We start from the raw sequence: 15,566 nt of genomic DNA on the forward strand, positions 1-15,566 counted from the left end.
GGTTCCTCAATTTCTCCTTTGATCGTTTTTCTCTCATTTCGTCCGTCCCCTTTCTCTCGGCTCTTTTCTCCTTTTTCCCATTCTTCCTCCCTGTTTCCATTCATCGATCTTTGTCTCCGCGGTAAGAATATTTAATTATGACACGGTAACAATTGTACATTTAAATGAACCGCGCCTGTAACTTAAATTGATTGAATTTTAAACCAATCAGATTTATCGAAATAATTCAGTGCGTTGTGACATCCGGGAAATAAGCGCCTGTCCGTTTCGAAGATCAACAAAACAGATTATGGTATGTTATTTATATTTAAAACGGTCATTAGTATGAACAATAATGCCGTTTTCATTTCACGAAATTCATCTTCAAGCATGTAAAAGAAGAGCAGATGATAATAAATATATGAGAGATAAATTAAATAATGACTAACAACATGAACAAGATACGAACTTAATTTTGAGCAAGACTGAGCTTGTATATCTGAGCGGCACAGGCTCAATTAACCTCTTTTCACTTTCTTTCTGTAAAATATAATATGGGGATCCTAATATGGTGCCAGTGTTGTCCGTAAAAGAGAACGAAGGCTATATGCAACAGGTTTACATTTTTAACAACATTGAAATACAAATTAATTATTGCATTTTTTACACAAAATTAAACCAACATTTAGGACAAAAAGTTTCAAATTATACATTTTGTATGATATAGGGCATTACAACTGGTATATTTATTGCTTTTTTCTTAACTGACCCAACATTTCATTTCTGGAATCGTGTCTTGTTGAAGCATGTTCAGACCTACAATGTATAAAGGTTTACTTTTATAAATTGTTTATAAACTTGGATGGAGAGTTGTCTCATTGGCACTCATACTACATCTTCCTATGACCTTTGTAGCTTGCTGTTTGGTGTGAGCCAAGTCTCAGTGTTGAAGGCCGTACCTAGACCTATAATCACATGATAGTGGTTTACTTTTATAAATTGTTACTTGGATGGAGATTTGTCTCATTGGCACTCATACCACATCTTCCTATATCTACTTTCACCAGAAAAAATCGTCAATTTTGCACACCTTTAATGAGGTCATTTACTGAAAGAAGGCTTGTTTGTATCAACTGCTCTATTAAATGTTTCCAAAAAACTTAATCTGTAGGGTAGTGTTGAAATATTTTTATGTCCATAAGTACATAATCTTGATTACTGTACGACTGAGGGAGGGTGACCATCTTATTAGATTTTAATTTCCAATATATTATGTGCAGTATGAAATCAAACATTTCACCCATTTGCTCATCAAGTGTTGGAAATTTTGATGCATACATTTTAGTCACTTGGTGATGGAACACGTGAAATATTTGATTTGAAACTGTATACAGGAACTGGCCTACTGATTCTCCATTAATTCATGCCCATTATGTTTTGGGTCTGTGTCTTGTTATCCACTTGCTTCATGTAATCATGTTCAGGTAAAAGTTTTAGATCAAAGGAGTTTTTGATGAAGTAAGTCCAATCAACTTGAATATTCATGTTTCTATGATCATGTGATGATCCTATGATCATGTGATGATCCTATGATCATGTGATGATCCTATGATCATGTGATGATCATGATCTTTCTAATTTTAATGCCAAATTTCACAGTCCATTGAACATGGAAAATGTTCGTGCGTGTGGGCCATCAGTGTCTTATGGATACATTCTTTTTTCTTGTAAATTTTATCATAATAATGATTATATACATGTACATGTACATGTACATGTATCCTTCATGTCCTTTCTCTATTTTATTTAAATATAATATTTGTATACATATATGTCAAAATGCAAGCTAACCACATGTTGGTTACACATTTCATATTTCAATAGCAACATGAGTGTATTTTCAATTGAATAAGTCAATAAGATAACTTAGAAAATATTGATGTCTTTTGTAGTCTAGCTACGGAAAAAAAACAGCTCTAGCAGGAGGAGGTAGAAAAAAGGGAGGTGCCAAACCAGATTTGACAGAAGAACAGAAACAGGAAATACGAGAAGCTTTTGATCTTTTTGACACAGATGGCTCAGGAACGATAGATGCCAAAGAATTAAAGGTAAATACATTTTGTAGATGTCCTCTTGTTACTGAAAATGTGTTCAATTATTTCAAAATATATCTTGAGCTGGTAAGGAATTTACAAAATAAGTACTATATGATATAAATTTAAGGTTTGCTAAATTGCTGGTCAGATCCCACCTACTAAATCTACACTTTACATGTAAGTTTATTTTGTAACTAATTATAAATAAACATATAAAGAATCGTACATTTGTACATGTGCATATATCTATATTTGTGTTGTCAGTTGTAGGTCTGTAAACTTAGTCTTAGGAGTACTATATGATATAAATTTAGGGAATCAATTATTTGAAGTGAGACCTCTTCCTTAGTTAAATATACATGTTCCTGTAACTGTACATGGAATCATCGTGTCCTTGGGTTTTATATTATTACATGTATTAATCAAATTACAAAAGACACTAATCTTCCAATTTAATGATCAACAAAGTACTCATACTAAAGGTTTAGACTCAGCAAAACCACAAAAATCAAATATAGATGTAAATAAGAGAAAACATGGTATGAAATGAATCCAAATTTAAAGTAGCTTCAGGAGCATGTTCAATGAAGAAAACCGTAAATTCATATTACTAATCACATGCATGACATTTATTTTATGTTATAGGTAGCTATGAGAGCATTGGGATTTGAGCCTAAGAAAGAAGAAATAAAGAAAATGATTCAAGAGATAGATAAAGATGGATCAGGTTTGTAACCATGTCATTTCACAACAAAAGTACATATGTCTGTTTATCATGTAACTCAGTCTTCATGATGAACTATTAAAGCTACAGGCCCAGAGCTCATTTTTTGAAAATTTTTAATTAGATTCTGTTGGCCTGTAGATATGATTTTTACAGGCCCGAGAGCAATTTCACTAGCCTAGGCTGCCACTCAGCGTGAAGACTGCATGTTAAGAGTAACCTGGCTGTCCCTTATTTGAAATCTGTAAATTATTGACCCTGAGCAGAGCCATTTTATTTCCATTGTAAACATGGTAAAGGGAAAGATTAATGGAACAAATGCTCTCTATGACTATGGTGAAGTTAGACTTCGGAATGTTCATGATCACTATTCTGCTGATAGAGAGCTGTTTTATGGAAACTGGTGACTAGTGTCATAGATCTCCAACAAGAACCAAGGGAAATAATCCAATTATTAAAAACATGAAAAATGCAGGTTACTTTGGCCCATGTACAACTTAATTACGACCCTGGAAAAACAAACTGCATGATTTAAAATCATGTTGCAAAAAATAAAATGAAAAAAATATACCAACATACTTACCTTTTTTTTGGATGATGTGACCCTAAAAACAGACATTTTTTTTTCCCTAATCTGATTTTTTATACGACCCCAAAAAAAATTTGATTTTTTGTTGGTATGATGTCGTCGTCTGCTTCGTTGTCCGAAGACACATTGGTTTCCGGATAATAACTTTAGTTTAAGTGAATAGATCTTCATGTATTTTTTTTCAGAAGGTTCAATACTACAAAACGAAGGTTGGGATTGATTATGGGGATGATGGTCCCATCCGATTAGGAATAAGGGGCCCAAAACAAGCATTTTTCTAGTTTCAGGATAATAACTTGTGTAGAAGTATTTCAATTGCTCTGAAAACATACAGCAATGTTTAAAACCACAGGTAGAAGGTTTGGATTCATTTTAGGGGTTATGGGGCCAGTTTAGGAATTTTAAAGGTCCAAAAAGGGGGTCAAAACAAGCATTTTTAGTTTCAAGACAATAACTTATGTGTAATTGTATGGATCTCTGAAATTGTACCAAAATGTACCATATAACAAAGGGGAGGCTGGGATTAAGTTTTGGATTAATTGCCCAAAATATGTAGGAATTAGTGGCCAAGAAGAAGCATGTTTCTAGTTTCCAAACAATCATGACAATAACTCGTGTTTAAGTGTATGGATCTCTCTGAAATTGTTATACAAGGTTCAATACTGCAATGGAATGCATGGGATTGAGTTTAAGGTTTATTGCTCCAATTGGGTTTCAAACAGTTGGGGAGGGGGGGTTTGAAGGGCTTCCTTTTTTTTCAAAATTTTTCAAATTTCAAATTTTGAAAAGTTTCAAGAAATCTTAAATTGCACAGTATTGTGCAATAGATTTGTTAGATTTTTGACCATATTTATTTTTGTGACAAAAACCTATATTATGTCAAAAATTTGATTTTCGCAAAATCTAAATTCAGACAGAATCAAGCTTGAATATTGTGACCAAATTTGCCCAAACTGTTCAGGGTTCAACCACTGGGGTGGTATAAAGCTGCGCCCTGCTGAGCACCTGGTTAAGTATTTGAAATGTATTAACATGATTATCATCATGGAAGCAAAAACAGTGTGCATGAATATGAAAATTGATAAAATCATCAAGAGCTATGTAACCTTGTACAATGATATATTATACAGGGTTTCCCCTGGGGCAATTATTTTTTTCGCCACCTCTTTCGCCAAAACAATATATTTTTCGCCACTTTATTATTATTTTCGCCAAGTACATGTGTAACACACATATATTATTCTTTTAAAACTTTCCTTTATTTCCAGTCGAATTTTAATCGCCACAATTATTATTTTTTCGCAAATTGCGAAAATGGCGACCGCCAGCGGAAACCTTGTATATATATATATACAACTATTCTAATTCAGAACATATTTTGATCATTAAACATGCTATTTTGAAAAGTTCATTACTAAGTACTTTTTATCGGTATGTACACTCAACTAAAAATGTGGTTCTTATTTAAAAACATTAGAAAGAGGGGTTCACTCCATTACTGTTGTTATTCTATGAATCTCTCCTTCCATTTGTATTTAATAACCAGCTGTTTGTAGCACCTAATAATGAAAAGTGGTATACGGATCAGCACATAATGTCATCTTAGTTGTTGCAGTTCTGATAATAATGCTCCCTAATTTTCTCACATGGATTTGAAAACAATCCATTCTACTTTCTGTTTTAAAGAAGTTTCTGGATTCTTTTGTTTTGTGGATGTGTACCCCCCCCCCCCAAAAAAAAAAAATTGAAACTGAAATTTTGTTGGCTGCAATTCATACACACCTTCAAAAATTTGTAGACTGAAATTTCATTGGCCGAAAATTAGAACAGTGTTATGGATACCGAAAAGTAGAGGCACAAAATCTGTTTCAATCAGATTGACACACTTAGAGATAAGATATTCTGACAGGAAATTTCAAGAACATACAGTAGAAGAATTAAATCTCTTTAAAGCTGAGGTACTGTAACAGAAGAAAATATTTTCTCTGTCGAAGGCCTTACAGTGATCTATAGCTGTTAATTTCTGTGTCATTTTGTCTCTTGTGGGGGAGTTGTCTTTTTGGCAAACAAACCACATCTTATTTATGCCCCACCTACAATAGTAGAGGGGCATTATGTTTTCTGGTCTGTGCATCCGTTTGTGCGTCTGTCCATTTGTTCATTTATAGGTTCCGCTTCAGGTTGAAGTTTTTGGTCAAGGTAGTTTTTGTTGAAGTTGAAGTCCAATCAACTTGAAACTTATTCCCTATGATATAATCTTTCTAATTTTAATGCCAAATTAGAGTTTTTACCCCAATTTCACTGTCTATTGAACATAGCTAGAAAATGATAGTGCCAGTTGGGCATTTGTGTACTGAGAACACATTCTTGTTTATATTTTATTAATCCTATAGTTTGCTTTACTGTAAATAGAGAATCACTGATCTTACCTAACTTCTATGGCAACATGCACACAGCATACATGTATCATCTAATGTTCTTTTTCTTTTTTTTTATAGGTACAATTGATTTCAATGATTTCCTCACCATCATGACACAGAAAATGAGTGAAAAAGATGTGAAAGAAGAAATTCTGAAAGCTTTCAGGTTATTTGATGATGATGAGACAGGAAAAATCTCATTCAGAAACTTAAAAAGAGTTGCAAAAGAATTAGGGGAAAATCTCACAGATGAAGAATTACAGGTAATTAGCTTTGTGATGATTTATGTCATCCCTTTCCAGTCGCAAATGTATCGTAGAATAAGAATTCAAAGGATCCAATAAAACAACAATCAAACAAAGATAACAACAAGGATTTTAACAAGTTGAGGTTATCACATGCAGTGCCTTCAACAATGAGCAAAATGCATGCATAATTTGATAAAGTAAGCTATGAAAGTTCTTTTAAGGGGTTATACTTTTGATATTCAAAGCAATTTAAAAGAGAAAACAACTGCTTGATTTAACATGTTTAAGCTACATCATGTACATGTTATAACTTTTAACAAAAAATAGACAATTTTTGTTCAAAGTAACAAATGGCAACCACAGGCTTCTGGTTTAAGATCAGTGTATAAAGAATGTGGTATGGTTAAATATGAAAGTGAGCATGAGCACTCCTAAGCACAACCAGTCAGTGTTATTACTAAAAAAATCACTTTTCAAATTCAAATGGACTCGTTAGCCGGGAGAACTTAGCCCTCTCACTTTTACAATTCTTGTTAGATTTTTACAAAACATATACTATAGATAAATATCAGCAATATTTTGGACAAGTTTTATGATGGTGCCAGGACAACAAACTTTTTTTAAAAGAATTATGCCTCATGGATTAAAAAAAAAGAAAGAAAAGTGCAATGGGGGCCGGGGACATTGAAATTTTGTTCTTTTATAATTCAGGTTATATTGGTCTTGAAGTCACTAAAACCTATAAAATTTAAACTTTCACACTGGGGTGAGATTAAAACAATACTGTACATGCATGTAATATTAATTGTTGCTGTATTTTATTATAGGAGATGATAGATGAAGCCGACAGAGATGGGGATGGTGAAATCAATCAAGAAGAATTCCTCAAAATCATGAAAAAGACAAGTTTATATTAGAGACATTAGTGAATTTTGTTAGATCTGATTTATCTCCCTTTCAAATCATATTTTGAATATTGTGAAGCATTTACCACTATTTCAATGGGACCAAAGTGTATCTGATATGATTGTTGTTGTTTGAGTGAGTAAAAGGTGCTGATGAAGCAATTCTGAGTGAAATTTCAATTCAAAATCCACAACTGTTAGTGTTATATATATCATTTACATTTGCTAGAACAGGTGTTTTCTCTGTATTAAAAAAAAATTTAATTGATCATTTCCAAGTCAACTTTGCAGTTTTATATTGTCTTCTTTATTTTTTTGGCATTCTGATTTTAAAATACTGCCATTTTATAATGAAAAAATGAGAAACATTTATATAACTGCACAAATTAAAGTATAAATGGGTAAGAATCTTCAAATTTTGATTGGTTTTTAATCATAAATTGCCAGTCATCTAAACATAGCAGAAAACATGATTTAGCAACTGGCACTTTTGACTTTTCTGTCTTTTAAAAAAAGAAATGAGAATGAGCTGCTAGCAAGCAGATGCAATTGGACCTCACATATTTTCAGGTTCTGTTAAATTTGAATGTTGTCTCAATTAGATATTTCCAAGTTATTTATTTATTTCATATATATAAATTTGTACTTGTTATTGTATATGTGTACTTTATTGTAAATAAGTATAAAAATAAATAAATTTTTTATGAAAAGTAAAAAAAAATGTGTTTTTGATGCATGAATTAGATACATTGTACATGTAACAGAAATTACTAAAAGTATTTGAAGTTTCCACATAGTCCATAAAAACAATAGAATTACACACACAAAACGTTCTCAGGGAGTTGGATTTGGAACCCACCTGTAGGTCACCTGGCCCAAAGGGCCAAGTGAGCTTTTCTCATCACTTGGCGTCCGTCCTCCGTCGTTGTCTTTAACTTTTACAAAAATCTTCTCCTCTGAAACTACCGGGCCAAACTAAACCAATCTTGGCCTAAATCATCATTGGGGTATCTAGTTTAAGAAATGTGTGACTTGATCTGGCCAACCAACCAAGATGGCCGCCATGGCTAAAAATAGAACATAGGGGTAAAATGCAGTTTTTGGCTTATAACTCAAAAACCAAAGCATTTAGAGCAAATCTGACAGGGAGTATAATTGTTTATCAGGTCAAGATCTATCTGCCCTGAAATTTTCAGATGAATCGGACAACCTGTTGTTGGTTTGCTGCCCCTGAATTGGTAATTTTAGGGAAATTTTGCTGTTTTTGGTTATTTTCTTGAATATTATTATAGATAGAGATAAACTGTAAACAGCAATAATGTTCAGCAAAGTAAGATCTACAAATAAGCCAACATAACCAAAATGGTCAGTTGACCCCTTTAGGAGTTATTGCCCTTTAGGAGTTATTGCCCTTTATAGTCAATTTTTAACCATTTTTTGTAAATCTTAGTAATCTTTTACAAAAAACTTCTCCTCTGAAACTACCAGGCCAAATTAATACAAACTGGGCCACAATCATCATTGGGGTATCTAGTTTGAAAAATGTGTGGTGTGACCCGGCCAACCAACAAAGATGGCGCCATGGCTAAAACTAGAACATAGGGATAAAATGCAGTTTTTGGCTTATAACTCAAAAACCAAAGCATTTCCAGATGAATCGGACAACCTGTTGTTGGGTTGCTGGCCCTGAATTGGTAATTTTAGGGAAATTTTGCTGTTTTTGGTTTTTTTCTTGAATACTATTATAGATAGAGATAAACTGTAAACAAAAATAATGTTCAGCAAAGTAAGATCTACAAATAAGTCAACATAACCAAAATGGTCAGTTGACCCCTTTAGGAGTTATTGCCCTTTATAGTCAATTTTTAACCATTTTTCATAAATTTTATATATCTTTACAAAAATCTTCTCCTCTGAAACTACTGGGCCAAATTAATCCAAACTTGGCCACAATCATCTTTGGGGTATCTAGTTAAAAAAATGTGTGGCGTGACCCGCCAAATCAACCAAGATGGCCGCAATGGCTAAAAATAAAACATAGGGGTAAAACCAAGTTTTTGGCTTATAACTCTGAAACCAAAGCATTAAGAGCAAATCTGACAAGGGTAAAATTGTTAATCAGGTCAAGATCTATCTGACCTGAAATTTACAGATGAATTGGACAACCCGTTGTTGGGTTGCTGCCCCTGAATTGGTAATTTTAGTGAAATTTTGCTGTTTTTGGTTATTATCTTGAATAATATTATAGATAGAGATAAACTGTAAACAGCAATAATGTTCACCCAAGGAAGATTAACAAATAAGTCAACATGACCAAAATGATTAGTTGACCCCTTTAGGAGTTATTGCCCTTAAAAGTCAATTTTAACCATTTTGCGTAAATTTTGTATATCTTTTACAAAAATCTTTTCCTCTGAAACTACTGGGCCAAATTAATCCAAACTTGGCCACAATCATCTTTGGGGTATCTAGTTAAAACATGTGTGGTGTGACCCGCCAAACCAACCAAGATGGCCGCCATGGCTAAAAATAGAACAAAGGGGTTAAACGCAGTTTTTGGCTTATAACTCAGAAACCAAAGCATTAAGAGCAAATCTGACAAGAAGTAAAATTGTTTATCAAGTCAAGATCTATCTGCCCTGACATTTTCAGATGAATCAGAGAACCCGTTGTTGGGTTGTTGTCCCTGAATTGGTTATTTTAAGGAAATTTTGCTGGTTATTATCTTGAATATTATTATAGATAGAGATAATTCTAACAGCAATAATGTTCAGCAAAGTAAGATCTATAACCAAGGCCAGTACTATGTTCCTTTCTCTCGTTGTTAGATAAAAGGGGGATAGTTCAGATAAAAGAAAACTGCAATTAAACTTGGTAATACTTCCTTTTCCTTAACGTGTGAATCCCGCATCAGTGAAGAACGTTGTCTTTAGTTATTGTTTGTCATATCGCAATATCCGCCTCCATCCCCACCCCCTTAGTAAAGAATTGCGTGTTAATCTTACCAATTTTACAGTTTAAGAATATTGCAATATCACTACAGTAACAGTTATGTATTGTCTGATTTCGCTATGGTTCCCCATTTGACATTTTTATTGTTGAAAACGGCATTGAAAATCATCCCTTTATCCTCGGTTGCTATAAGACGCTTTTCCTTTACAGTTGTTGCTAGGGTGCTCTCGTCGAGGTCCGCTTTCCTAGTATAAATAGTAGGTAGCTTCTTGGTAATATAAATTCCCAGCTTCGGGTTAGGTTGATAGGTGTTGAAATTCATTGTATGTCATACTTTTTTTTATTATTATTTGTTAGAATAGCGTAAACTGTTCGACTCTCGAAATTTTGGATTGCTCTTCAAATCCCAGGAAACTGGTACTAACCCGAGGACAAAAAATATTAAAACGCCCCCCGCCCGCTTACACTAAGAAGAATAAGAAGATGTGGCCTGATTGCCATTGAGGCAACTCTTCTCCAGAGACTAACTAACATAGAAATTAATATAAACAACTATAGTTCGCAGTACAAGCACCAACAATCAGCAAAACCCATACCCCATAGTCAGCTTTAAAAAGGCCCCGAAAAGACAAGTGCAAAACAATTCAAAAGGAGAAAACTAACAGCCTGATTTATGTACATGTACAAAACAATGAACGCAAAACAAATATGATACATACAGCATCCAACGACAACAACCGAATTACAGGCTCCTGACTTGGGACAGGCGCGCCCTCTTTCTTGGCCGATTTTTTTTCTCTCCAAAAGTTGTATAGAGGAGGGATCAATATACCGTTATTTAATCATCAGACAAACGTACCGTACTGGTTGCCGCAACTTTGGATACACCAAAACCAGGTACTTCATATCTGTGAAAAGGCAAAGTATGCACTCTTGATCAATTCTAGAATTCATTCATACATTTATGTGTCATTCAGAATTGCCAGTCAATATGTGTTCTACAAGGACCCGCAGTCATCATCCACCTTTCATTTGATACCTTATTAACTAAATTATATTCTACATAGTTCTATAGTAACACCAATCCGTAGGAACTATTTTATTTTAACTATGTACTACTTTCTTATACGTTCTTTTTGTCAGCAGGTCCGAATTCTGAGTGGTTCTGTACCTTCTGCTAGTCCAGACTGCATACTAAAAGAATTTACACACAAACCTTGTTGGGAAAGTGCCACATGCATCCATGCCCGCTCTATGTAAATCTTTCTACTTTTTTGGAGACATTCAAATGAAAGAAAACTAAATGAGGAGAAAAATTAAAGAAGAGAAAAATACTTCAAAACATTAAAAATATCAACTTATTTCATACCTGGAGTTTATCATTTAAAAAATCTATTTCACGACTCCCCCTTTTATAAAAGCAGTAGCAAAACACAAAACAATGGAATAAAAACATGAGCAAAACACAAAACAATGGAATAAAAACATGAGCAAAACACAAAAAAAAACTGTTTCCCCTGCAGAATACGAATCAAAACAAGCTACTTCTTTCAGAGCTTAGCATACTCTGTAAAGGGTTTGAAATCCTTATATAGTGCACAATTTGCAAAGTTTCTTCAGAGAAGGTATTGAAAAAATTAGAATCGTTTACAAAAAATGTATATACGTATTGTATACGTTTCAGTAAGGTTTTTCGGCCTTTTCCTTATTTTTTTAATTTGTGAGCTGCAAAGATTACAATTAGATAGTATCCAAAAATGTTAAACAACGACTTCATCATAAAGTGGGTCTTTATTATGACTTTTTTCTAATATCAAACACAAATTTTGCAAACCTTTAAATATTTGCGTTTTATCATACCTTTTTCATCAAATAAATAATTACAAATAAGTTACCAAAGCAATAATTTTAACATAACTCGCAGTTTAGATAAAACAAACTATTTCTGTTGGGAGTGTACTTTTCGACGGTGCTGAGTAAAACTCGTATGCACATTCAGTCGACGGAATTTAATAATCTTATATGACACTTTCCTTTCTCTCGTTGTTAGATAAAAGGGGGATAGTTCAGATAAAAGAAAACTGCAATTCAACTTGGTAATACTTCCTTTTCCTTAACGTGTGAATCCCGCATCAGTGAAGAACGTTGTCTTTAGTTATTGTTTGTCATATCGCAATATCCGCCTCCATCCCCACCCCCTTAGTAAAGAATTGCGTGTTAATCTTACCAATTTTACAGTTTAAGAATATTGCAATATCACTACAGTAACAGTTATGTATTGTCTGATTTCGCTATGGTTCCCCATTTGACATTTTTATTGTTGAAAACGGCATTGAAAATCATCCCTTTATCCTCGGTTGCTATAAGACGCTTTTCCTTTACAGTTGTTGCTAGGGTGCTCTCGTCGAGGTCCGCTTTCCTAGTATAAATAGTAGGTAGTTTCTTGGTAATATAAATTCCCAGCTTCGGGTTAGGTTGATAGGTGTTGAAATTCATTGTATGTCATACTTTTTTTATTATTATTTGTTAGAATAGCGTAAACTGTTCGACTCTCGAAATTTTGGATTGCTCTTCAAATCCCAGGAAACTGGTACTAACCCGAGGACAAAAAATATTAAAACGCCCCCCGCCCGCTTACACTAAGAAGAATAAGAAGATGTGGCCTGATTGCCATTGAGGCAACTCTTCTCCAGAGACTAACTAACATAGAAATTAATATAAACAACTATAGTTCGCAGTACAAGCACCAACAATCAGCAAAACCCATACCCCATAGTCAGCTTTAAAAAGGCCCCGAAAAGACAAGTGCAAAACAATTCAAAAGGAGAAAACTAACAGCCTGATTTATGTACATGTACAAAACAATGAACGCAAAACAAATATGATACATACAGCATCCAACGACAACAACCGAATTACAGGCTCCTGACTTGGGACAGGCGCGCCCTCTTTCTTGGCCGATTTTTTTTCTCTCCAAAAGTTGTATAGAGGAGGGATCAATATACCGTTATTTAATCATCAGACAAACGTACCGTACTGGTTGCCGCAACTTTGGATACACCAAAACCAGGTACTTCATATCTGTGAAAAGGCAAAGTATGCACTCTTGATCAATTCTAGAATTCATTCATACATTTATGTGTCATTCAGAATTGCCAGTCAATATGTGTTCTACAAGGACCCGCAGTCATCATCCACCTTTCATTTGATACCTTATTAACTAAATTATATTCTACATAGTTCTATAGTAACACCAATCCGTAGGAACTATTTTATTTTAACTATGTACTACTTTCTTATACGTTCTTTTTGTCAGCAGGTCCGAATTCTGAGTGGTTCTGTACCTTCTGCTAGTCCAGACTGCATACTAAAAGAATTTACACACAAACCTTGTTGGGAAAGTGCCACATGCATCCATGCCCGCTCTATGTAAATCTTTCTACTTTTTTGGAGACATTCAAATGAAAGAAAACTAAATGAGGAGAAAAATTAAAGAAGAGAAAAATACTTCAAAACATTAAAAATATCAACTTATTTCATACCTGGAGTTTATCATTTAAAAAATCTATTTCACGACTCCCCCTTTTATAAAAGCAGTAGCAAAACACAAAACAATGGAATAAAAACATGAGCAAAACACAAAACAATGGAATAAAAACATGAGCAAAACACAAAAAAAAACTGTTTCCCCTGCAGAATACGAATCAAAACAAGCTACTTCTTTCAGAGCTTAGCATACTCTGTAAAGGGTTTGAAATCCTTATATAGTGCACAATTTGCAAAGTTTCTTCAGAGAAGGTATTGAAAAAATTAGAATCGTTTACAAAAAATGTATATACGTATTGTATACGTTTCAGTAAGGTTTTTCGGCCTTTTCCTTATTTTTTTAATTTGTGAGCTGCAAAGATTACAATTAGATAGTATCCAAAAATGTTAAACAACGACTTCATCATAAAGTGGGTCTTTATTATGACTTTTTTCTAATATCAAACACAAATTTTGCAAACCTTTAAATATTTGCGTTTTATCATACCTTTTTCATCAAATAAATAATTACAAATAAGTTACCAAAGCAATAATTTTAACATAACTCGCAGTTTAGATAAAACAAACTATTTCTGTTGGGAGTGTACTTTTCGACGGTGCTGAGTAAAACTCGTATGCACATTCAGTCGACGGAATTTAATAATCTTATATGACACTTTCCTTTCTCTCGTTGTTAGATAAAAGGGGGATAGTTCAGATAAAAGAAAACTGCAATTCAACTTGGTAATACTTCCTTTTCCTTAACGTGTGAATCCCGCATCAGTGAAGAACGTTGTCTTTAGTTATTGTTTGTCATATCGCAATATCCGCCTCCATCCCCACCCCCTTAGTAAAGAATTGCGTGTTAATCTTACCAATTTTACAGTTTAAGAATATTGCAATATCACTACAGTAACAGTTATGTATTGTCTGATTTCGCTATGGTTCCCCATTTGACATTTTTATTGTTGAAAACGGCATTGAAAATCATCCCTTTATCCTCGGTTGCTATAAGACGCTTTTCCTTTACAGTTGTTGCTAGGGTGCTCTCGTCGAGGTCCGCTTTCCTAGTATAAATAGTAGGTAGTTTCTTGGTAATATAAATTCCCAGCTTCGGGTTAGGTTGATAGGTGTTGAAATTCATTGTATGTCATACTTTTTTTATTATTATTTGTTAGAATAGCGTAAACTGTTCGACTCTCGAAATTTTGGATTGCTCTTCAAATCCCAGGAAACTGGTACTAACCCGAGGACAAAAAATATTAAAACGCCCCCCGCCCGCTTACACTAAGAAGAATAAGAAGATGTGGCCTGATTGCCATTGAGGCAACTCTTCTCCAGAGACTAACTAACATAGAAATTAATATAAACAACTATAGTTCGCAGTACAAGCACCAACAATCAGCAAAACCCATACCCCATAGTCAGCTTTAAAAAGGCCCCGAAAAGACAAGTGCAAAACAATTCAAAAGGAGAAAACTAACAGCCTGATTTATGTACATGTACAAAACAATGAACGCAAAACAAATATGATACATACAGCATCCAACGACAACAACCGAATTACAGGCTCCTGACTTGGGACAGGCGCGCCCTCTTTCTTGGCCGATTTTTTTTCTCTCCAAAAGTTGTATAGAGGAGGGATCAATATACCGTTATTTAATCATCAGACAAACGTACCGTACTGGTTGCCGCAACTTTGGATACACCAAAACCAGGTACTTCATATCTGTGAAAAGGCAAAGTATGCACTCTTGATCAATTCTAGAATTCATTCATACATTTATGTGTCATTCAGAATTGCCAGTCAATATGTGTTCTACAAGGACCCGCAGTCATCATCCACCTTTCATTTGATACCTTATTAACTAAATTATATTCTACATAGTTCTATAGTAACACCAATCCGTAGGAACTATTTTATTTTAACTATGTACTACTTTCTTATACGTTCTTTTTGTCAGCAGGTCCGAATTCTGAGTGGTTCTGTACCTTCTGCTAGTCCAGACTGCATACTAAAAGAATTTACACACAAACCTTGTTGGGAAAGTGCCACATGCATCCATGCCCGCTCTATGTAAATCTTTCTACTTTTTTGGAGACATTCAAATGAAAGAAAACTAAATGA

At 34.0% G+C, this 15,566-nt stretch overlaps 1 protein-coding gene across 2 annotated transcripts; it reads left to right on the forward strand.

The window, feature by feature from the left end:
• Positions 1-225: 225 nt before the first annotated feature.
• Positions 226-7,583, forward strand: LOC134695754 (uncharacterized). 2 transcript variants are annotated; one of them, XM_063557165.1, is made up of 5 exons: positions 226-292; positions 1,932-2,087; positions 2,721-2,802; positions 5,887-6,071; positions 6,884-7,582. In XM_063557165.1, the coding sequence occupies exons 1-5, from the start codon at positions 290-292 to the stop codon at positions 6,971-6,973; spliced, it is 516 nt and encodes a 171-aa protein (XP_063413235.1). In that variant the 5' UTR covers positions 226-289; the 3' UTR covers positions 6,974-7,582. The 2 variants fall into 2 exon arrangements, with proteins under 2 accessions (XP_063413235.1, XP_063413234.1); XM_063557164.1 differs by lacking the exon at positions 226-292 and adding an exon at positions 533-595 and having other exon boundaries at positions 6,884-7,583.
• Positions 7,584-15,566: the final 7,983 nt, after the last annotated feature.

Source organism: Mytilus trossulus, chromosome 14 (assembly GCF_036588685.1).
Source record: "Mytilus trossulus isolate FHL-02 chromosome 14, PNRI_Mtr1.1.1.hap1, whole genome shotgun sequence".
In the NCBI taxonomy this organism is placed as follows: domain Eukaryota; kingdom Metazoa; phylum Mollusca; class Bivalvia; order Mytilida; family Mytilidae; genus Mytilus; species Mytilus trossulus.